This window comes from Tupaia chinensis, unplaced genomic scaffold, assembly GCF_000334495.1.
Source record: "Tupaia chinensis unplaced genomic scaffold, TupChi_1.0 Scaffold000414_1, whole genome shotgun sequence".
In the NCBI taxonomy this organism is placed as follows: Eukaryota; Metazoa; Chordata; class Mammalia; order Scandentia; family Tupaiidae; genus Tupaia; species Tupaia belangeri.
In genome coordinates, this window is record NW_006159919.1 from 1,679,101 (window position 1) to 1,702,888 (window position 23,788).

Genomic DNA, 23,788 nt, shown 5'->3' on the forward strand with positions numbered 1-23,788 from the left:
TGCGGTCGACTACATGGGAGTCCAGTGACATAGCCATTACGCTAACTGCTGGTTCCCTCAAAAAGGAATTTCTAAGAGCATAATTTTGAGGCAGAACGAGCCTATCTAAACAAGACTTAACACCTAGTAGGCATCTATTTAAAAAAATGTTGAATTAAAGACACCGTATACATGTCCAAACAGGTGCTGCAGTATATAGCATACTGACCGCACTGCAAGGAGTCACCTGCCCAAGCACAGGTTTGGATCCCCTGCTCAGCCTGAAATATTCTGGGCACATGCACAAAAGCACAGAATCTTGCTGAACTGAGGGCTCAGGGAAGGAGATTGCATCGTGACAAAACCCTGTCAGGAGTCCTGTCCCTTTTACCTCCTTCACTCTCTCCCCTTTTCTCTCCCTCCCCCACTATCTCTCTCTTTCTTTCTCTCCTGTGCACACATACATGTTCTCTATAATGAATAAAATAAACCTAGAAGAAAAAAGACACCATGTACAAATGAAAGACAAGTGTCACATTAGAAGAAATATTGACAACAAAAAATTAATGTCCATCATAAAAGAGCTCCTGAAAATCTATATGAAATACGTAAGCAAGCCAGTGAAAAACTCGGTATGCTATTAACATTTTTTCTTAAAGAAAACAGAAGTTGCCAATAAACATTTGAAAAGATATTCAGTCTCTCTAGGGTTAAAGAAACAAAAGTAAAATGAAACACTCTCTCATTCGACTGGCAAAAATGAAAAAAGATTGATAGTATACAGTGTTGGGGAATATGGAGCGAAATTATTAAACATTTTGAGATAGCGATAGGTGTTAAAATTCTAAATATACATTCTCCTTGACTAAACAATTTGGTCTATTAATTTATCTCCTAGAAATAGTTACATAAATATGTAAAGATATATGTACATAGAATTTTTATTATAGTCATTTTTGTAATAGTGAAAACTGGACACAACAACAACAACAACAACAACAGTTCAACAGTGGCTAACTGTTGCAAACATTACAGAATATCCATAATATGGAATACTTATAAAGGATGTGGTCAGTCTATATTTGTTGATATACGAAGGGGAAAAAATCACCAACATTTTATTATTCAGTGAAAATACTAAGTTGCAGAACGATGTGTATAATATCTTCCCATTTAGATAAACAAAATCTTTTAGGAATGCCTCCAAACACAGAGAAAAAGATCTACAGAGTAGATCCCAATTTAATAAATGGCACATGTCTTCCATCTTCTTCAGGATTTTCAACAGTGGTGCATGTGCCGAGGATTATTAGCCAAATGGAGAAGAGAGTACAGAGGAGTTACATCATGTGTACATTTATTTACTTGAGAACATCTCTACGCATTTGGCAAGAAAACAGAGAGTAATGACTGTAACTAGCATGTGCAATTCCTCTGCAGCCCCGGAAAGAAGCTGAGGAAGGTTGAGAGCCCTCAGCTCCTGGCTGATGGCTGTTCCCAGAGCCTGCTGAAGGCCTCAGCACATTTCAGTGACTCCATGACCTAAAGTCCTGTGGGCTTGGTTTGTGCCACATGGCTCCTAAATAAAAGGCAGCTCTTCGTCAGTGATGGTGTCTTCCAAATGAGGAAGAGAGCATATCAAGAAACTATTTCTGATATAGCTCCTTCCAGGAGGCTTCTTTTTTTTCTTTTCTTTCTTTTTTTTTTTTTTTTGGAGGGGGTTTTGCTATAGGGTGCGTGCGCTCTCCAGAAAGACAGAGAGAGAGAGAGACAGAGAGCGAGAAATCCCCCCCCCCCAGGGGGGATGGCCACGTTACAATCCCTTCTCCTCCATTCTCCTCTCAGGATCTTGAGCACGTGTGCACACGTGCCCAGCGTGAATTTAAGCCACCGGGTCCAGGACTCGAACCGTGGTCGACTACATGGGAATCCAGAGACATAGCCATTAAGCTAACTGCTAGTCTCCTTCCAGGAGGCTTCTTAAGGGTCATTTTCATTGTATACAGGTTTTTCTTTGTGTGTGGACTTTTGAACCCCTTTCCTACATTTTCCTCCATGCCACCTTCTTATTAATTCGGGCAAGAATTTTATCTAGGACTCTCAGATACCAGCTGGATTAGAGAATGCCTCAAAGTGAAGTCTCCAACCTCCAACTCTTAGTCTGAACTAAGAAAGTAAGACAATGGCAAAACAGATCACTCCCTGAGGCTAACCCACATGGGATGGTTCTGGGTTTGCATCTAAAGACCTCCCTGAATTCCCAGCATACATATGCATGATCTGGGGCTGGCTAAGGCTAGGGGTTGGATAATAGCTTCAGGATCCTATTAGAGATGCTCATTCTCTCTGTTTCTCTTGCTCATGGGAAAACGAATAAGTAAAGTTAAAAAAATTTTTTTCAACCTTGTGAAGTCACATGCTCAGACAAGGACCACAGAGGGAGCTGACTGGGTTTAGACAGCAGCCTCAAGTCCACAGGCCAAGGACAGTTGCATAGGTAAAGAGAGCAGGGCCTCATCTCACACCAGCTGCAAGTAGAACAGAGAGCCAGTGAGAAAACCAGTCTGGCCTTCCTTAGAAAGCAGGTGCCAGCCCCACATGGACAGAGGAATCAGGGCCAAGGCCTTGCACAGGCAGAGACTCCAGCAGTGACCGAGCCATAATGGAAACTGGCACCACCAGTCAGATCTGGGCTTTCCTCCCTTTGGGAGAGCAGTAAGTGCATAGAGAAGGGCTTAAGTGTGATGAGAAGAGGTGAACAAATTTTTTGTGTTCATGTTTTCCTAGAGGAAAGGCAGTGGAATTGAAAGAGGATGAGGAAGGACATTTTACTTTTAGTTTAATACACTGTAGTTTCAACTTTATTATTTATCTTTTTACAGTGAGCAAGCATTCCCACATTATTTAGGTAATTAAGATAATAGAATCGATTTTTTAAATGATATTTTAAAAAAAGAAGTCAATTTTTCATGGCTACAATGTATATTAGTAAAGGATATTAGCCATAAGATTTTATTATGTTTTTTACCAAGTTATTTTACGTAACAACCTGGACTTGATCAGGAAAAGGTTTAGTTAGTTCAATTCTAAATCACCTTATTTTTAGGGTGATTGCATTTCCAAATGCCTACTTGGAATCTCTATCTGGCTAGTTCATTGGCTCCTTAAACTTTAGCTACTCAACATGAGCTTACCCTGCCTGCCTCCTTCTCCCTGCTGCCACCACCAGAAATTAAACCTGCTCCTTTTCCTTTGTAGTCTATCTCAGTAAAAGATTCCAAAATCCACCTCCTTGCTCACCAGGGAGTCATTCTGTACTTTCTCCTCTTCTTTGCCTCCCACATACGATTCATCAGTGAGTTTACCCAACTTACCTCCTAGCTACTTCTCGAATCAATCCACTCCTCTCAGCTCACCTCCCTGGTTCATGCCCCAGCAGCTCTCTGGATTGTTTGGAGTGGTTCACGGTTGGTCTCCTCTCTCCCACCTTCCCTTTCTCTTAACCATTCTGTGTTGAAACCAGGAGACACTTGCTTTAATGATCATTTTTATTGTCATTTCTAATTTATACATGATAGTTGTACACCTTTGTGGGATATAGTGTGGTTTCTCAAAGGATGTATACGATGTATAATAATCAAATGAAGGCATTAAACTTATCCACTGTCTCCAACATTTAACATTACTTAATGTTGTGTGCATTTGAAATTCACCTTATTGGTTATCCGACAATAAACTCTACTAACATTCTTTACTATGCTATAATAATCTATCCCTCATTCCACTTCTTTCCATGTACTCTTGTATCTGTTCATCAAGTTCTCCCCGCCCTTCCCCAAATTCCTCCTTTCCAGCTTCTGATATCCACCATTACACTTTCTATGCAATCAAGTCCTTTAGCTTCTGCTAATGACTAAGACGTACAGTCTTAAATGTGGTCACTTAGTAATTCTCTTTCAGAGCCTGGCTTATTTCACTTGGCATTGTTTCTCCCACATTCATCCATTTTGCATCAAATAACAGAAATTCATCTTTTCTATCACAAGACTGTATTCCATTGTGTATATGTACCACTTTTTTTTTCTTAATCGGTTCATCAACTGAGCACTTAAGTTGATTCCATATCTTAGTGAATAGTGCTGAGAAAACATGGAAGGGCAAAAATCTCTTCAACATACTGATTTTTCTATCCTTTGGATATGTATCCAGTCGAGTGACTACTGGTCCTAAAACAGTTCTAGTTTCAGTTTTTTGAGGAACTGCCATACTGTTTTCCATAGTATCTAAGGTTCTTTGCATTCCCTTCAACAGTGAATGTATCTCTTTAAGAGATTTTTTTAAATTAAACTTAATTAAATTTTTTAATTTATTTCTTCTTTGAGTAAGAGAGACAGAGATAGAAAGGTAGACTGCACTACCACCAGAGTCCTGATGTATGAACCATCCAGGGTTCAACCAGCCCTGGATATGAGCACATGCAGGCCCAGCACACTCAGAGAGATCCCTTAACATGACCCAGCACTTTCCCACCTGGGTCAGACTTTATGCAACTATTACCCTAACACAGGAATAAAAGGGAGCAGACCATTTCATCTGCCTATGCTGTGCTTTCCTTCTCCTTCCCTGGTCTTTAATTGAATTCAGGGCTCATCTTATTAACCATATCCCCAGGAAGATTTCTCAGGCCTAGGGTAGCTTAGGTTTGTCTGTATCCCATGATTCTCTGTGGCTACATTTATAATGGTCTGTGCTTTTTATTTAGCTCTTTATACCCAGCTGTGTGTTAGGAATGTTTTCAGCTACGAGTGTCAGAATAGTCAGCTAACAGTGGCTTAAACTAATGGAAATGTGTCTTTCTCACATAAGAAGTCAGAGGTCTGTGTTTGTTGGCAGAGGTATCCGCTCAGTGTTGTTATCAAGGATCAGAGTTCTTTCTGTCTTTTTGTTTTGCCATCCTTAGTGTTGATGTTCTGGCCTCATGCCTGTCACCTCAAGGTCGTAAGGTGACCGCTACAGCTCAAGGCATCCTCATTCAAGGCAGGAAAAGGAGGCAAAAGGCTTTTTACTCACAAGGCTGTCCTTATCAGAAGATCCCCAGAAGACTTTCCCATTATGGTTCTCTGGTCAGAAGTACGCTTCCTTTTGCTTCAAAGGAGACTGAGAAAGTTATTTTTCCCCCTCTTTTTCAGCTTTTGTAGTAAGACACATTGGCAAGGAATAAGGGTTGGGAATAGCTGTTGGGGAAGCTACCCAGCAGTATCTGTCAGACGGGCCCAGAACCTGCCACGTAGTAACCATGTAAATGTTTGTGACGTGAGTGAATGAATCCATGGAGGGATAAATGGATGAATGGAATGGGCCTCACATTCAAACTGTGGTGCATACCAGGTCACCTAAAACCTGGTCATATGCTTTCTTGTATTTGGACTCTGAGTATTTTTTGCATGTATATCCTAATGTCCTTAATACATTGTTAAGATTCTCACAGACTAGGATAATTTTATGTTTTCAAGAGGACATTAGGTGTTGGATACACCATAATTGTTTAGTATTAATTAATTTTTACCACAGAAAAGGGGCAAAAGAATTACAGAAGCCAGAAGCTAAATATAAAGCAGCCAGTGCATTTAAAATCATATAGGACAAGGGCCAACTATGGTTCAAATCTCCCTGCCCTGGCAGCTCGAAAACCATGCCAGGCATAGGTGCATACATGCCCCAAATCCTGAAAGGATGGAGAGATGAAGAGATTGTGACCACACCCCACTGAGGGGTGCTTTCTCCTTCTCTCTCTCTCTCTCTGTCTTTCTATCTCTCTTTCTGGTGATTGCATGCACCCTCTGACACTTAAAAAAATAAATTGCAAGTCTTGTAGGACTAGATGGAAACTATAAAACATTTATGTATCTAGTATCATCACCCTAATCTATTTGTCACGATAACACATTAATGTATAACGCTCACTACTAGAAGACTATTGCTGACTGTAGGGAATCACAAAACAATGTACCAGGAATTATGGCTAGAAAGTGATGCTAGCCAGTCTTAGTTGCAATATGTTCCAGAAACTGAGCTGAGTGTCTTAAACAGGTGCATTGGTTTAACCCTCAGCACCTCGCAAATCTACATAGCAGTCCTTCATTTTCCTCTGAGAACATTCAGGTTAGATGCTGGGAAGGGAATGACTGATGGGTTTCAGGCAGGACTGACTCCAGAGAACTGTCCCTTGAGGATTCACCCATCTACCTGGATTGGGACAGTTGCTTCTCTGCGCCTTCCTCCCTGAGGCTTCCAGAGCCTCAAATACCCACAGTGCAGGACCAGCAATTAGCGTAATGGCTATATCGCTGGACTCCCATGTAGTCGACCGTGGTTCACATCCCGGACCCGGTGGCGTAACAAACTCACGCCGGGCGCATGTGCATGCGTGCCCAAGATCCCGAGAGGAGAACAGAGGAGAAGGGATTGTGGCGTTGCCATCCCCCCTGGGGGGGGTGATTTCTCACTTTCTGTCTCTCTGTCTGTCTGGCGAGCGCACACACCCTATAGCAAAAACCTTTTAAAAAAAAATACCCACAGTGCCTCAATTTTAAGTACAGAATACCCTTCAATTGGCTAAATATTTAGCTCTAGCACACACTTAGGAAAAAAAAAAAAAAAAACATGTCAAATGAAGCTCACATATCCAGGGCCTTAAAATGTCTCCCGCAGAACCTCTGGGTGACTGGCCATAAATTACAGGGTGTTCTGGAACTTGAGAGGCACAGCATGAGGGTGAGTAGAAGCCTAGGTGGCCCTGCAGCCCTTGTGGCTGATGAAGGAATTGTAGCAGCCACAATTCCATTTGTGTGAATCACAAATAACAGGACCACATGTGAGCTTTTGTTCTGCACGTCCTGAACAGAACCATAGGTGCCTTCTTCCTTGCCAGATTTTTCTCCTCACCCTGAAAAAAGGAATGTGGCTCTTTGCATGTGGAAAGGCTCTTTTACCAGGTTTTCCAGGGAGAATGTTGATTCCCTGCTTTTCTCCCCTGCAGTTTGGGTGGAGCAAGTACATGAGATCTTGAAATCAGAGCATTCTGCACCTTTTCCAACCTCATCCCACAAATGATCTGTGTGAGTTAGACACTCATTTAACAATTGAGATCATATCGTATTTCAGAAGGCTAGGAGGCAGCTGCTGGCCCTTGCTCCCACGGAGTGCCTTTAGGATCTGTTCTCTGCATAAGTGATTGCAGGACTTCTTTGCAGTGTTTATATAGACAGGACTGTCCCTCTTTTCATTTTCCTCTGCTCTCAGTTATACTGATTTGTTCATTTGGCTTTCTTCCCTGCATATGAATATGCATGTGTGCACACCCACATGCATGATTGCAATTCCCAGGACACCAGGAGTCTGGAGTGTTGGTCCTACTTTTTAATGGGAAACCACAAAAATCTTCTCTCTCTCTCACTTTTTATTTTTCACTTCATCTTTGGTAAGTGCTCCCTCCTGATGCTAACATCTGTGGTCTTTCTGTGTGATAGTCCACCATTCCTAGCTATAGGCAGAGCTGCTGGCTGACAGTGTTCAGCTTACCCTGCTATGCTCAAAAGTCTATTGAAAGGTTGTATTATTGGCTTAGCTTGGCTCCAATGCCAGCGCTTTAGCCAATCACCTGTGGCTACACAAACCTGACTTCCTCACTCCTGTGGGTGGAGCTTTCTCAGAGAAGGCAGCTGGGTGGCCCCTCACAAAGTTTCTCCTCCAGTACCTGGTGATGCCCACTCAGGACTTCACATCTACCCCAGCCCACTGCCTCACTGCTGCCAGTTAGGATTCTCTCCCCGGTACTAGAGGGTTAGAGTTAGAGAAGGAGAATGATGACTGCTAGACACAGCCCAGGAAATCTGACAGCTACAGGAAGCTGGACAAGACAAGGAATGGAGTCTTCCCTAGCGCCTCCAGAGGAAAGACAGCTCTGCCAACAGCCTGATTTCAACCCACTGAGACGCATTTTGGACTTCTGACCTCCAGAACTGCCAGAGAATAAATCTGTATTGTGTTAAGCCACCGAATCTTGTGGACGTGGTTACACTGCAAGCCTTTCTCCTCCATTTCCCCATCCTGTCAGGATTTTAGACATGGAGGAACACATGCCTGGCATATTTTTAAAGCGGTTGGTGCCAGAATCCAAACTGCATGGTCACTCATGTAGTATCTCACTCCCTTAATTGCCGTGATTCTAAGTACAGAATACCCTTCAGTAGGCTAATGATTACAGTGCTGGCCTGCCTTTTTTTTTTTCTTTTAAACTTTACTTGTTACAGGGATAAAAGAGAGGAGAGAGAGAGAGAGAGTCACCCACATCAGTCCACGATCCATCCCCTAGCCCTACAGCCAGACAGGATCATAGGCACACCCGACTTGTTTAGGTCAGCCTGGGATTCGAACCTGGAGCCTTCCCCCCTTGGTTTCCAGCATTACACAGCAGCACTTCTGCTGCCTGCACCACTGCAGCTCGGCCTGGATGATGCTTTCGTTTTTTTGTTTGTTTGTTTGTTTTGGAGAGGTTTTTGCTATAGGGCCTGTGCATTCACCAGAAAGACAGAGAGAGACAGAGACACAGAAAGCAAGAAATCACCCCCCATGGGGGATGGCCATGCTGCAATCCCTTCTCCATTCTCTTCTCAGGATCTTGAGCCCACACCCACACATGCCCGGCGTGAGTTTAAGCCGCAGGTCCAGAATTCGAACCGCGGTCAACTACATGGGAGTCCAGCGACACAGCCAACATGCCAACTGCTGGTTCCCTGGATGATACTTTCTTAATCAGAGAAGGTATAACTGACATAGGAACAGGGAAGAACTGCTGGTATGTAGCACAATCTCAAGAAACTTTACTGAAAGCTAATCTCTCAGAAGGGGTAAAAAGTAGATACTCTGAATTCATCTTTTTCTAGAAGAACTTGTGCTGAACTTGCTGCCGCCCCATAAATTCTCACCTATTTCTACCAAGTACCTTGGAAATAAGAGACCAAGTTGTCTATCAGGTCATCAGAAGAGCCATGACATGTGTTTCTATGCAAAAATGCATCATTTTTTCTGACAACCTGATAGAATTTGTAAAAGCGCCCCCCGAAAAGGACACCTTTATATCAGAACAGAAATTTAGGAATAGATTTCAGATCTTCAGAGACCAAAGGGAGTGAGCACAGGGTCAGAGAACCGAAAAGGAAACATGCAAACTCTAAAAAGCAATTAAAAATGAATGATCCTGATTAAGGAAGGGAAGTGGAGGATAAGATTTCTAAAGAGAACAGCCAACTAGGACTGACTTTGCTGTGCAGTTTCCTGATAGGGATGTTAGGAGATACAAGAAGACAACACAAAAGAGCCTGCCAAGAAAATGAATGGCCAGTGAGAAACCGGTGTCACTGTGCAGAAAACGGTGCCACAAGGACCATTTTAGCTCTCAGCCAGCCGATGTCGAAAGGCAAGTCAGCGTGGGGAGTCCCAGCCAAGCAGAGCCCAGGTGCCCAGCTGTTCTCCAACCTCTGCTCTCAGCACAAAGAGCAGCTCTATTCTGAAAGCCAGGCAGATACCACCATAGAGGAAAATACGCAGCCAGTAGTCAAGAGAGTAAATGAGCACTTGTATCTTGAAGCAGTTGAGAGCTGGGCCATCAAGTTCTGTCCCAGAGTGCAGAATGCTACTGGGTAGCCTTTCTGAACCTTCACTTTAATAACCACTAGCCAGATCCTTCAGAAATCACCAAGCAGGGTCAGAAGTCTGAAAAGGACCAGTGTTTCTCTAATTTTCCAAGGGTAGGTAACAATGAATCAGAAAAGCATTTTATTGGCAGATGCCCTGTCTATCCATGGCCAGACTTCAGAGTAGATTAATAAACACATGGTTTATGAACTTAGAGGAAAGAAAAGATTGTGAGGACTCAGAGTTAGCCTGGGGAAACTTTTAACTCCCAGGTCTGTTTGCCTCATTCTCTTTGGGTTAAAATAGACAAGTTGGTAGGTCAGGGCTTTGTCATGGACACAGAATCATGGACTATCAAGGCTGGAAGCAACTTTTTTTCCATTTCTTTTTTTTTTATTTCATGTGAAACAGAGAGAGAGAGTGCAGTTACCCTCAGGACCAGCAGATGGTGAAATGGCTACGTTGCTGGAGTCCCATGTAGTCGACCGTGGTTCAAGTCCCAGACCCGGTGACTTAAACTCACGCCAGGCGCATGTGTGTGCATGCCCATGATCCCAAGAGGAGAAGGGATTGCAGCATGGCCATCACCCCCTGGGGGGTGATGTCTCGCTTTCTGTCTCTCTGTCTCTCTCTATCTTTCTGGCGAGTGCATGAGCCCTATAGCAAAAACCTCTCCAAAAAAGAAAAAAAAAAAGAAGAGAGAGCAGTTACCCTCAACGGGGTCTCACAGTGTCATGGCCCTCCTTCAGCCTCCCAGCCAGCCAGGGTTATGGGCACATACAGACATGCCCAGTCTGTTCAGATAGATTCAGAATCCAAACCTGGTCCTCCATGTGGCCCCAGCATTGCACCAAATCCCTATACCATCAGGGCTGGCCTTAGACGCAACTTCAGTGTAATTTATTCCCTTTGTAATATGGATAAGAAGACTGGAGCCCTAGACAGTTAAGGAGACTCAGTAGGCAGTAAAGAAGGCTAGGACTTTGCCACAACTCCAACCTTCCTCTCAGAGCCCCACTAAACGTACCGTATTTCAGCCAGATGCTTGGCACCACTATAAACTGGACGATTTTTAGGATTATAGGGGTTTTGTTTGTTTGCTTTAAATGTATGTATGTATGTATGTATGTATTTTAATTTGACCAGAGAGGAATAGAGTGAGAGAGAGAGAATAGGAGAAAGTAGGCTGCCAGGTCCGGGACTCGAACTGCAGTCAGCCATGTGAGAGTCCAGCACCCTTAACCACCACACCACCTGCCAGCTCCAGAATTATAGGTTTTATAGCTACTTGAACAGCCAAATTCCAGAGTCTTCATTTGTTACCTGAGCACCATCCTGAACAAATGGCTGCATGTAGCCTGGTGATCTTGGTGCCTTAAGAAATGATTCATATAAAGGGACCAGCAGTTAGCGTAATGGCTATGTCGCTGGACTCCCATGTAGTTGACCGCGGTTCACATCCTGGACCCAGTGGCTTAAAACTCATGCCAGGCGTGTGTGCGTGCGTGTCCAAGATCCCGAGAGGAGAATGGAGGAGAAGGGATAGTGGCGTGGCCATCCCCCCTGGGGGGTGATTTCTTGCTTTCTGTCTCTCTGTCTCTTTCTGTCTGTCTGGCAAGCACACGTGCACTATAGCAAAAACCTCTTCAAAAAAAAAAAAAAGAAAGAAAAGATTCATATAAAGAAATAGAACATATGGTTCAAAATGACACAAAAAATGAGAGGGAGACTTAGAACACTGGATAAAAGAATCTATGTTTTCCCAGTAAGTTGGAACAAATTCAGAACCTACAGTATAAAAGTTAAAGAGGAAACTACAACTATTTATGGTTTTCATAAACACTTAATAAGAAAGCTCTAGCTTGGCCAGCCAAGGTGTGATCCTTAAGGTGACTGGAGCCCACAAGGCTGACTGTAGTTTGAGTTCCTGACCTGGGGGCTTAGAAAGTGTGCCAGGCACTTGTGCATGCCCAGGATCTCAAAATGAGGGAGAAATGGAGGTGAAAGGATTGTAACATGACCACGCCCCATATTGGAAGGAGTGCTTTTTTAAAAAATTTATTTTTCCTCTCTCCTCTTTCTCTTCCCCTGTCTCTCTCCAGCAACCACACACGCCCTATAGAAAAAAATTTAAAAAGAAATAAAGACCTGTCTCATAGCAACCTTTATGAAAAGGTTTAACAGTGAATGGGACTGCCAACAAAGACAACAGCCTTATGCCATGTAGGCAGAATAATGCCGCCCCCACCATACACCCAAGATGGCCACATCCTGATTCCTGGAAGCTATGAATATGTTACCTTACGTGGCAACAGGGACTTCGCAGATGTGATCATGTGAAGGATCTTAGAGTGGGGAGATTGTCCTGAATTACCTGGGGTGGACCTAGTGTATTTACAGGGATCCTCATACATGAAAGAGAGGGTTGGAGGGTTAAGTGAGAAAAGGCAACGAGACAACAGAAGCAGAGGTAGGAGTGAAGTAGGACCATGAGCCACAGAAGGCATGCAGCCCGTGGAAACTGGAAAGGGCAAGCAAACGGACTTTCCTCTAGAGTCCAGAGGAAACGCAGGCTTTCTCACCCATTTTAGACTTCTTTCTCCTCTGACCAGAACTGGAAGAGAAGTTTATGTCCTTTTAAGCCAGTAAATTTGTAGTAATCTTTACGGCAGCAATAGGACACCAATATAGACTGCACTGGTAGTGGCTGGAGCGTGTGGCCAAACAAAGGTCACATCTGAAACGTCAGGTTCCATTCTGTTTTGGGTTTTAGGAAGCATGTTGACAAAACCAAGTACGCACTGGAGGCTGGAGCACTTTAGAACTGTAACAAATGAGAAAGAGTTGAAAAGATTGGGTATTATTCAGCCTGAACAATATTAAGACCTAACTAACAGTTTTCTTCACACGTTGGAAGGGTTACCATGTCGGCGATAGATTAGAATCACCGTAACCTCAGAGGACAGAATTAGGACAAATAAATGGATGTTGCCAGGAAATTCAGGTCTTTCTAATGAAGACATTTGTAAAAATCAGAGCTGCCAACAGACTAAATGCTATGCCCGGTGATATAGTAAGCTTCCTGTAGCTGGGAGCATTCAGTCAGGGGCTGAATGGTTCACCATTCACCGACGCTGGGAACAACTCCATAGAGTCCAAGTTGGTCAAGAAGACCACACGGTAAGCACCTTTACTATAGAAGTTGAAGACTTGTTGGCTCTAAAAGGCAAGGTATGTTTCTACCGCAGTCCAGATCTTTCCTTCTTCTAAAATTTGTAATTAAAACTCACAGGAAAATAAACATTAAAAAAAAAAAACAGTAGCTGAAGTTCTCACTTCTATTGCTTGTGTAAGTCAATGCTTCTTTTAAATCTTTTGAAGGGCTGTCATCTCAATAAGTAGGTGGATATTTAGGTCAGTATCTCACAGCTGGCATAATTCAAAGATAGCAAGGCCTGGTAGTGAGGCTCCCAGGTAGACCAGAAGAACCTGCAGAGTCTCCCTACTCCTACCCGCAAGGCTGGGCTAGGGGGGGCCCAGTTCTGCCCTGCCTTAAGCATGGCCACACCTCAGCTTAGTTCTCAACTCCTCAAACCTTGTCTCTTATAGGTTGGGAGGTTAAACAGGTAGAAAGATGTGTCAGGAAGATTGCACAGCAGTGGATTCCTTTCCTGTAGGGAACCAAGACTCCTATAGTAAAGGGATTGTAGGAGAAGGACAAAATAAAGAAGCAGCCTGTTCTCCTGAGATGAGCACGGATGTTTTGGCCTAGCCCGAATTTCTGAATAGAGAAAGTGGATCATACAGCTAGAGGCCCACTGGCACTCTTATCTCTCCGTACTGTTTTTCCTGGAAACCTTGATGCTGTGGCTGCTGCTTGATCTGCAAGAGAAAGCAAAGTGCAGAGTAAAAACAGTTCTCCCATGCTCATCCTCTGTATCTCATACTCCATCCTGTCTAAATAGCAGAGACCTCTGAGGAACTCAGGCCTGGCATTTACCCCACTGGCCCTCACATAGGCACCAGACACCGCCTGCCAGCTCCAGCCCATGGGAGGAAGACAGAAATGTCTGTGTCAATTGATTAAAACACTCTCAGTCAACGTGTCTGGACAAGTATTCTCTTATCTCACACCTAGAGATGATTGTGGCCATAGCTACGTTTAGGCACAATATTGACCTGCTTGTTAACAGTGTTCCTAAGTTGTGACCTCCACCTCATTCTCTTTTGTCTTCCCATTCAATGACTTGTGTGTGTTTTAGTACCCAATGGTTAGATTTCTGTTTTAATTCAGTAGATTTTTTTTGTAAGGCCAAAGAAGAAGACATTATGCCTAAAGAGTAGGTGATTGTGCTTTCAGAAATGGACTAGTTTCCTTTTTGCACCTGTACCTTGCAGGACCCGTCTGACGGGTGGTGAAAGGTAGGGTGTTAGGCTTCCAAATTTCCAGTAGCTTTCCCCAAATTATCACGAATCAACACCCAGGTTTAAGTAAAAGCCACCCGCTTACCCTCCAGGTTCCCACCCACTGTTACAACATCACTGCCACACATGCTCCTGCGACGCGTTCTGGAGCTGCCACTGAAGGTGACGAGGAGCATTAGCTTCAGATGAAGCGTGCATATTCAAGCATACCTCACCTTAGTTGATATGTAGGTTGCACCAAGAGGATATACATTGGATTCTCACCAACACACCCAAACTTAAATACCCAAGGGTGTTTTTCTACTCAAGTAGAAAAGACTTGGGTGAATTCATTCCTCTCAGTTTTCTCATCTGCAAGATGGGAATAATAATGGCTCCCAGCTCACTGATTGTGACCTTTATCAACTTGGTTTATGGAAAGCACTTAGAAGAGGCCTGCCTGGCCCTTCATAGCGTTAGCTCCTTTCATCATCACTGAATGAATGAACCAGTGAATGCAAATTGAGTCTTTACCAACATGTGCAAGGGGAGGAATGTACACTGAGCTTTGATGACCGAAGTAACACCAGAGGTGAAAAAAACCACCTCCCAAACGTGTGCCTTTGCAGTACACTGTGTTTACATTTTGCACAGTAAAATGCCTTTTCCCCCCAGGACTATACCTTGTTATATGAAGAGGCAAAATATTTCCAGCTGCAGCCCATGTTGTTGGAGATGGAAAGATGGAAGCAGGATAGAGAAACTGGTCGCTTTTCAAGGCCTTGCGAGTGCCTTGTGGTGCGTGTGGCCCCAGACCTTGGAGAAAGAATCACACTCAGCGGAGACAAATCCTTGATAGAAGAAGTGTTTCCAGAGATCGGAGATGTGATGTGTAACTCTGTCAACGCAGGCTGGAATCACGACTCTACGCACGTCATCAGGTTTCCACTAAATGGCTACTGTCACCTCAACTCAGTCCAGGTATAGTATTACACTCTGTGTGGCATCAAATGTCACTCTTACTGCTGTCACTTACCCTTGCCTTCCAAGAGCTAAGAAACTCCCATTAGCATCATCTCTGTCGGGTCGGTGTGCTGTTCACCCTCTGTGGCTTTCAGTCATTCCACGGATCTTGGTTGAACACTTACTCGGTGCCAGGTGCTGGCGTGGCGCCAGAGATAAAGAGAACAAGACAGACCAGCTGTGTGTTCAGGGAGTGGGGTGGGGGCAGACACTCATCAGCATGAATGTTGCCCAGGTAGTGATAAGCGGATCTCTGAGGTAGATAGAGTATTCCAGGCAGAGGGATCCGCACTCCAGAAGGCCCTCGAGGTGGGAGTACGCTGGATATATTGAGGAATATCCAGAAAGCCAGCAGAACTTGAAGAAAGCGAATCATGGAGGATACCAAGCCAAAAGTGACCAGGGATGAATCAAGAAGAACCTTATAGAGAATAGTAGGCATTCTAGAAAGAAATTCTAGTAGGCAATTTTTGTTTTGGTTTCTCTTGGGTTTTACTTGTTTAAAGGCGTATTTTAATATGAATACTCCAGCAGCATGTAGAAAATAGTGGAAGTAAGAAATAGGTAGAAAGCTATGGGCCAAGCAAGAGTGGCCAGCTCTGAGTATCTTGAGTATGGAGTTAACAAGATTTTCTTTTTTCATTTGAGAGAGATTTTTTTGCTGTAGGGTACATACGTGCTCACCAGAGAGAGACAGAACGTGAGAAATCACCCCCTTCCCAGAGGGGATGGCCACATCACAATCCCTTTTCTCCATTCTCTCGAAATTTGAGGCACGTACGCACACACACCTGGTCCAAGTTTAAGTCCGGGACTCAAACCGTGGTTGACTATGTGGGCCTAGTGATGTAACCATTATGCCACCTGCTGGTCCCTGGAGTTAACAAGATTTTCTAACAGTAGCTGTGGGTGGTAAGACATAAGCCCAGAAGAACTAAGATATATTTGACAGAGGAACTATAGTAGGTGAATGGAATTGCCATTTTCTGGGACAGAAAAGGCTATGGGAAGAGGAGACATGGGTAGAATTCAGAACTGTGCCTTGCACCTTAGGTGCTGTCAGTCTGCTTCACTAACATGTGCTAAGTCCTCCCTCCCAGCCGTACCCTGGCCAGGGCTTGTGCACGCATTGTCTTCTTATGACAACTTTAAGAGATAAGCACTATTAATCCCCCTGTCTTGCTGACGAGTAAATGAAGGCACACCTGAGTCCTGTCTCTAGCTTTATGTGACATAAAACTATGTGAAGCCAATGGGGAAAGGATTTTGATTTTTTTTTTCCTCCTCTTTTTATTGGAACGAGCCTATGACGTTGTTTATATTTAGACAACAGACCTCTCCCAAAGCACAAAGACCAGACACACTGACCGTGTCATGCTGCCTCTTGAGGATGTTTTACAGTATTTATCATTTTTAAATGTTATGGGCTGCTGTCTGAGATCAGAACAGCAGAAAACAGGCAGAAAGTGACCCACCGGCAGGCTTAGAGGAAGGCACACATTCTCCAGCAGCCAGGTGGCTGCTGGGTTGCACAGTTGCCGAGGGCGACATTCACATTCTCATCTATGCAGATGGCGCCCCCTGGAGGTGCGTGGCAGTGCCACGCTGCTCTGTGCAGTGCTCCTGAGCTGGCCTCTGCAGCTTCTAACAGCCTTGAAAGCCCAGGCTTTATCCTTCCACACCCCACTGCCCAGGCACTCCACTAATGGAGGGAAGGGCAGAACCATTCAGAACCAGCATGGGAAGACCTTAGCCCCACCCTTGGGGCTAGTGAATAACTACCATCAATTCTCATGCTTGACACAGTTCCCAGATCAGATGTGGAAATTGTCATCTGGATTAACATTGTCTTCCAACTCACTCTTGCTTCCTGCTCCACCGACCAAGAAGCAAGCTCTGGCCTGTAGGCTTGTACAGACCTGGGATTAGCGTGTGATGCCTGGTATCTCTCTAAATTGTTTCACATTCTTGAATGATCACTGATTTTTTTTTGCTACTAAATTGATGTTTAAAAAGTAAGCATCAGGCCAACAGATGGCAAGATGGTTAAGGCGCTGGATTCCCACATGGCCAAAAGATTCAAGTCCCAGACCTAGTGGCTTGAAAATCATGCCCAGTATGTGTGCTCCTCATCCCAAGAGGAAAATGGAGAAGGGATTGCTGCATGGTCATCTCCCCTGGGAGATGATTTCTCACCTTCCCTCTCTCTTTCTCTCTCATGCTAGGGGCTGCCCTGTGGCAAGCAAATCTAAAAAAGAAAACAAACACAATTATGACCTCATAAACTATTGGCATTATATTGAAATAAGTTTGACTACATCCAAGGTATCATTGGTTCATATTAAATAATCCTCCTCTTATGCATATCAGACCCCCTGGGGAAGGAGAGGCTTAGAGATTTCCTTATATTAATAATTTAGTGACTGTAACAGCACTGAAAGAAAAACGGAAATCAGGGTTAGATTTCTTGATTGTTCACAGATTCCTTTACCTTTGTCTCCTCTCCTAATCATGGCAAATAATCCTTTTCAGTGCAGTGATTCAGCCTCACAACTGGGGTGTTTCTTGATGACAAGTTACATTCCTCTTTCAGCTGGAAAATTCTTCTCATTCTTCACCTTTTTATTCACCTGTCACCAAAGCACATCCTAATTTTTTGTAAGAGAGATTTTTGCTATAAGGCACACAGGCTTGCTGGAGAGACAAAGAGAGACAGAAATCACTCCCTTCCTCCTGAGGATGGGGGGGAGGGAGGGATGGCCATGCCGCAATCCTTTCTCCATTTCCCTCATGCACACACATGTGCCTAGTGTGAGTCTCAGCCACTGGGTCTGGGACTCGAAGCACAGTCAACTACATGGGAGTCCAGCAACATAACTATTATGCCACCTGCTGGTCCCCACATCCTGATTTTAAACTTGCAGATTATTTTCTTCATCTATTGCTTTTGTTGACTGGTGTGCACATACACTGTGAATTTGCCTACAGAAATAGAGCACTATAGGGTGAAATATTAACTTTGTTCTCTTAAAGATTTTTTTTTCTTTTTTTTTCTTTCAACTGGCCAATATTTGAAGTTTAAGTTTTCAGAAAGCATATTCTCCTGCTTTCCAATCTCTTCTGGCAGGCTGTTTTGCCAGACATTAGGTGATATTCTTCATAGGTAACCCAAAAATATTAATTTTTTTAAAAGTTAACTTAATACTGACTATATTTTGAGAGTTAATTTAGTAACATTTCACTTCATTCCAAAACAAACTTGAGGCAGGCATTTTTTTTTTAAAGTTGTAATTGAGTCATCTTGCCTTTAGAGTGGTGTAGAAGCAATTTAATCACATGCAGAATCCTGGCAGGGAACTTTTGCAAGTCTAAGAGTTGCTGGATTCACAAAGAAACTGAGTGCTCTATATCAGTTTCCTGTATTTTCACATGTCTGGGACTCACCGGTGCTGTTTGCTACATTTAAGAGTGTCAGACAGGTAGTGACAAACACAGGCATCTTTGTGGCACTACATATTGATTTCAGGATTAGAGTAGATGATCTGGTTTACGTTTATAGGAAAAGGCTTCAAAAAGTACTTGGAAAAATGGGATGAAAGTACAAGTTTATTTTGGTGCCCCCCCAAAATTAAAACTCATGCAATTTTTTTTTCATAATATGCATTTTCTGTGAACTTTTTGAAGATCCCCCCATATGAGGAATTTAGAATAGCTTATTTTGAGTATATTTTCTAATATGTGACCACTACATTCATTCTTGCTTGCTTGCATGCATACAAGCTAACAAGTCTATTTCAAATGCCACAGACTTGAAAAACTATAGATAAACCTTCGTTGTCTTTGGTATTCCATTTGTTCAGCTATTGAAATTACCAATCTTCCTGGGAACAGCTGGACTCCCATGTAGTTGACCACGGTCGCTGGACTCCCATGTAGTTGACCACAGTTCAAGTTCCAGACTGGTGGCTTAAACTCACACCAGGCACGTGTACATGCATGCCCAAGATCCCGAGAGGAGAATGGAGGAGAAGGGATTGCGGCGTGGCCATCCCCTCTGGTGGGGTGATTTCTCGCTTTCTATCTCTCTGTCTCTCTCTGTCTTTCTGGCAAGTGCATGTGCCCTATAGCAAAAAACTCTCAAAAAGAAAAGAAAGAAAAGAAAAGAAAAGAAAAGAAAAGAAAAGAAAAGAAAAGAAAAGAAAAAGAAATTACCAATCTTCCAAGCTGAGATAGAGAATATTAACTCAGTATTGGGAAAATTGAACAGTAGCAGAGTCAAAAGTATAAATGAATCACCAAGGAAATTCGCCTATCACTTTTCCCATATCTTTTATCATCTCATAGAATATAATTTAGTGGTAAATGAGCTTTGAAATGTGAACTCTCATTTCCTTCAGACAAGCATAGCATTGCACATTCCAAGAAAGGGGCAGGGGAGATTTGATATCAAAAGACCTGAGTTAGAAACCCAGCTCCAGCACTTAGCCATGAGCCTCAGTTTTCTCATCTATAAAATAGATAAGACCTGATGTAACTGGCAGGTGTAAAACAACCATACAAAGGCACAAAGTATTAGAAACATTTGCTCCCTCTCTCTGACTCCTTTTTTTTTTTTTTAAGAGAGAGATTTTTGCTATAGGGTACATGTGCTTGCTGGGGAGATAGAGAGCTAGGAAACAAGAAATCACCCCTCCCCCCCAGGGGAATGGCATGCTATAATTCCTTTTCCTTCATTCTCTTCTCGAGATTGCATGCATGCACACATACCTGGAGTCAGTTTTTTTTTCTTTGTTAGAGATTTTTTTGCTATAGGGTGTGTGCGTTTGCCAGAGAGGCAGAGAGACAGAAAGTAAGAAATCGCCCCCTATGGGGGATGGCCATGTGGCAATCCCTTCTCCTCCATTCACCTCTCAAGATTTGGGGCATGCACACACACACACACACACACACACACACACACACACACCCGGTGTGAGTTTCAAGCTGCTGGGTCCAGGACTAGGACCACAGTCAGCCATGTGGGAGAGAGAAAATCATTATGCTGTCTACTGGTCTCCCAACATCAATTTTAAATTGCCAAATCCAGCCCTCGAACCACATCGACTATCTGGGAGTCCAGCAACATAACCATTATGCCATCTGGTAGTCCCTCTCTCCAGCCCTTTAATCCAGGGCTTTCTTTTAAGAGCAGAAGCTCAAAGGGATGTTTGGGTGGGATGAGATGAACTAGAGCTGCACATGATTTCAAGCTTGGAAACAATGTCGGGGTATTGGTGTGGCCTGAGGATTGACCTTGCACCTAACCAGATGTTTGTCTTGGCCCCTCACAGGTCCTCGAGAGGTTGCAGCAAAGAGGCTTTGAAATTGTGGGCTCCTGTGGGGGAGGGGTAGACTCATCCCAGTTCAGCGAATATGTCCTCCGGCGGGAACTGAGGCGGACACCCCGTGTGCCCTCTGTCATCCGGATAAAGCAAGAGCCTCTGGACTAATAGACATACTTCTTCTGCAAAAAAAGGAAAACACACAACAAATAACACAAACAAGCAAGGGACATCCGTGTGCAGTTGGGACAGCCAACCAAGTCCTGGACCTAAAATCGAATAAAAGACACATTTATATCCACTAGAGACCACACCTGTATTCATATGGGAACAATTGGAATAATGATATCCTCAAGGTGTAAAAAATATATAAATATATATATACATATATATATATGTCAAATGGTAGGAAATGCAAAAAAAAAAAAGAAGAAGAAGAAGAAAACCGTGATAGCTCCAGTTGGTGCTGTGATGGCCGTGAAGTGTCCTGGGCCTCCTGAGGCCTCCGACCTATAAAAGCCATGAATGGTGAGGACACAGTCTCCTTACAGTTTTCATTGCCAACAGCCATCCATTGTTTCTTTTTCCTTTATCTTTCTTTTTCCTTTTTTTTTTTTTTTAATAAAAAACAAAAAACAAAAAAAGAAACAGAAACAAAAACAGACACCTTGAATCTAGTTTCTTTGCGTATGGAGGTTTCATGTCTCTCTTGGACAGGGACCAGGCAGGACTTCCGAAAAACTCTCATGAGCACATTGCATATGGAAGACGTTAGACATGAGATTTTAAATGTAGTTTGTACAGAAGTCACACTTTTTTGTCCGCCTCACAGATGTGAACTTTACTTTGTTTTTAAACTGCTCAGTTTTGCAAAGGGGCCAGAATTATTACTTGTTAGAATTGCTCCAGTTTGCGTCTGCTGCTTTCCTACAATTTTTCAAATTTTATAATGTATTAAATACAATAAACTCTGTTTAAAAAATGAGGTTTGTGTGCAACACACATGTGGTGGGGGTGGGTAAGGTTGGATTGAAATGAAATTTTCTTTTAATTTTCTGTGTTGAGCATCAAAAAGAGGGCTTAACTCTGGGGCCAGTTTTGAAGTCAAAGGCCACTAAAGGATAAGGATGTCGTGTCGTCACCTATTTTAGACAGTTCCCTTCTGACTCAGCAAATGCTATGTTTTTGAGCTTTCTTATTCTGCATTGGTGAATAAGATAAATCTTCCTTTTTAAAAATTTTTCAGTTACACCTATTCAAGCTACCTGCTGCTGCAGAGTAAACTACCCCAAAATTTAGTGGCTTAAAACATTTTATGACCAAGTCAGCCAGGTGGTATGGTGGTTAAGGCAACTGGATCTCACATTGCTTGAGTACAGGGCTCAAGTCCCAGACCTGGCGACTTGGAAAATATGCTGGGTATGTGTGTATACATGACCAAATTCCTGAGAGAAGAATAGAGGAGAAGGCATTATGGCACATACATCCCTTCTGGAGGGTAATTTCTGAATTTCTCTCTTTCTCTCTCTCTCAACTGGTGTCTTTCTTTGGTGATTACATGCACCCTATAGCAAAAATTAAAAAGAAAAGAAAAAATTAAGATGTGTGGTGTGATAGTTAAGGCAGCTGGGTCCCACAAAACTAATCACACAGTTTAAGTCCCAGATCCAGCAGCTTGAAAAACCATACCAGGCACTAGTGTGTGCATGCCCAAAATCTCAAAAGGAGGGAAAAATGAAGAATGGATTGCAGAGTAACCATGCCTCTTAGGAGGTACTTTCCCTCTCTCTCTCTCTCTCTCTCTCTCACACACACACACACACACACACACACACACACACCTATTTTGGTGAGTGCACATGCTTGCTGGCAAATTCAAAGCAAATGTATTCTCTTGGGATTCTGTGATTGTCCTGTGTTAGCTGGCCTTCCCTGGACTGCTTCTATTCCTGGAATTCAACTGGGATATACAGATCAGCTTGCTCCGATGGCTGCCAACTGATACTGGCTATTGGCTCTGTGTGGCTTGTCCCCCTCTCATCTTTGTAGCTGGATTCCAAGGAGTGTTCCAAGAAGGAGATTCAGAAGCCATTGTCTTCTAAAAGGCTCAGTCTGAAGCTCCACAGTGTTTTTCTGTTGCATTCTGTTGAGACACAGCACCTGCTCATTCAAGGGAGGAAATAAAAGTAACAACGAATTTGTGGCCAACTTGAATAAGCCATAATACCTGTTCAAAAAATATTTTTAAAGGAGAAAATTATAGCTTTGAAAGAAAAAGGGAAAAATCTCTGGACCAAGATGATCACTTGATTTTTTTTTTAAGAATTATTTTAATTAACTTTATTTATTTAAATTTGACCAGAGAGGGACAGAGTGACAGAGAGAAAGTGAGAAACCAATCCGCCAGGTCCAGGACTCGAACCACAGTCAGCCATGTGGGAGTCCAGCACCCTTAACCACCGCACCACCTGCCTACCCCAATCACGTGATTACTAGCCAGAGAGGAAAGAAACCTGAGATTTCAGTATCACTTTAGAATGAAGGCCTCAGCTTTTCCAAGGTTTTAGTGGCTGGTTCTCTATCAGTCTGAGGTTTATGGGTCCTGCCTTCACCTTTCTGCCTTATTCCCTCATCCTCTTTCTAGACATTCAAAATAAACCTGGCATGCTGGTAAGATTGACAGGTAAACTATAATGTGTTTCTGCTGTAAAAACGTTCCTGTGGTGATGGGCTATTTCCATCCTGAACTTACTTTCTTTTTTTAAATTAAAAAGTCTATGCCCGAGGACACTAGTAATGAAAATATCTCTGGCTTCGGAAACTAAAAGTAAGCTGTTAATGGTTCCTATCACTCCCTGAAACACAGAGGCAGCCCAAACACTGAATTACTTTAATGACTGCCAGCCAGGCTTCCACGTTGTTGTGTAATTTCCCCTTATTTGAGACTAATACACCACTGTCTCAGATGGAGACAGCCAAGGCTGTTCTACAACCAGCAGCTCAGGCATCGTCAAACTACTGAAAAGAGGATAAAATTGTCTGATTTGTCTAGCCATCCATTCTCATTAGGCAGGATTTCTTAAAATCAATAAAGCAAGGGCCCCTACCTAGGGCCTCTGCTGGTTATCATGAGTTAGCACTTACCCAGCACTCCCTGTGTGTCGATGGCTTGTCCCAACCAATTACTCCACAGCGGTGTGTGCATTTGCTGTTAGCGTCCACTTTGGTCCTTTATAAGTTTTTATGCCCGTTTACATGACTACAACCCAATTGCATTCTTCCACAAAAACTTTGGCCCAGTTCAATGGAGCAAATGTTTCGCTTGTAATTTTCATGTTTTTAGGTCTTATAATTTCCTTGTTTTT

At 43.2% G+C, this 23,788-nt stretch overlaps 1 protein-coding gene across 2 annotated transcripts in view; it reads left to right on the forward strand.

Annotated features, from left to right (window-relative positions):
• Positions 1–21,349, forward strand: part of KCTD1 (potassium channel tetramerization domain containing 1) — a 250,816-nt gene extending 229,467 nt beyond the window's left edge. For both annotated transcript variants that reach the window (XM_006154530.3, XM_006154531.3), the window contains exons 4-5: positions 14,755–15,060; positions 20,433–21,349. In XM_006154530.3, coding sequence (XP_006154592.1) covers positions 14,755–15,060; positions 20,433–20,591 — 465 coding nt within the window. In that variant the 3' untranslated portion in view covers positions 20,592–21,349. The remainder of the gene's footprint in view (positions 1–14,754; positions 15,061–20,432) is intronic.
• Positions 21,350–23,788: the final 2,439 nt, after the last annotated feature.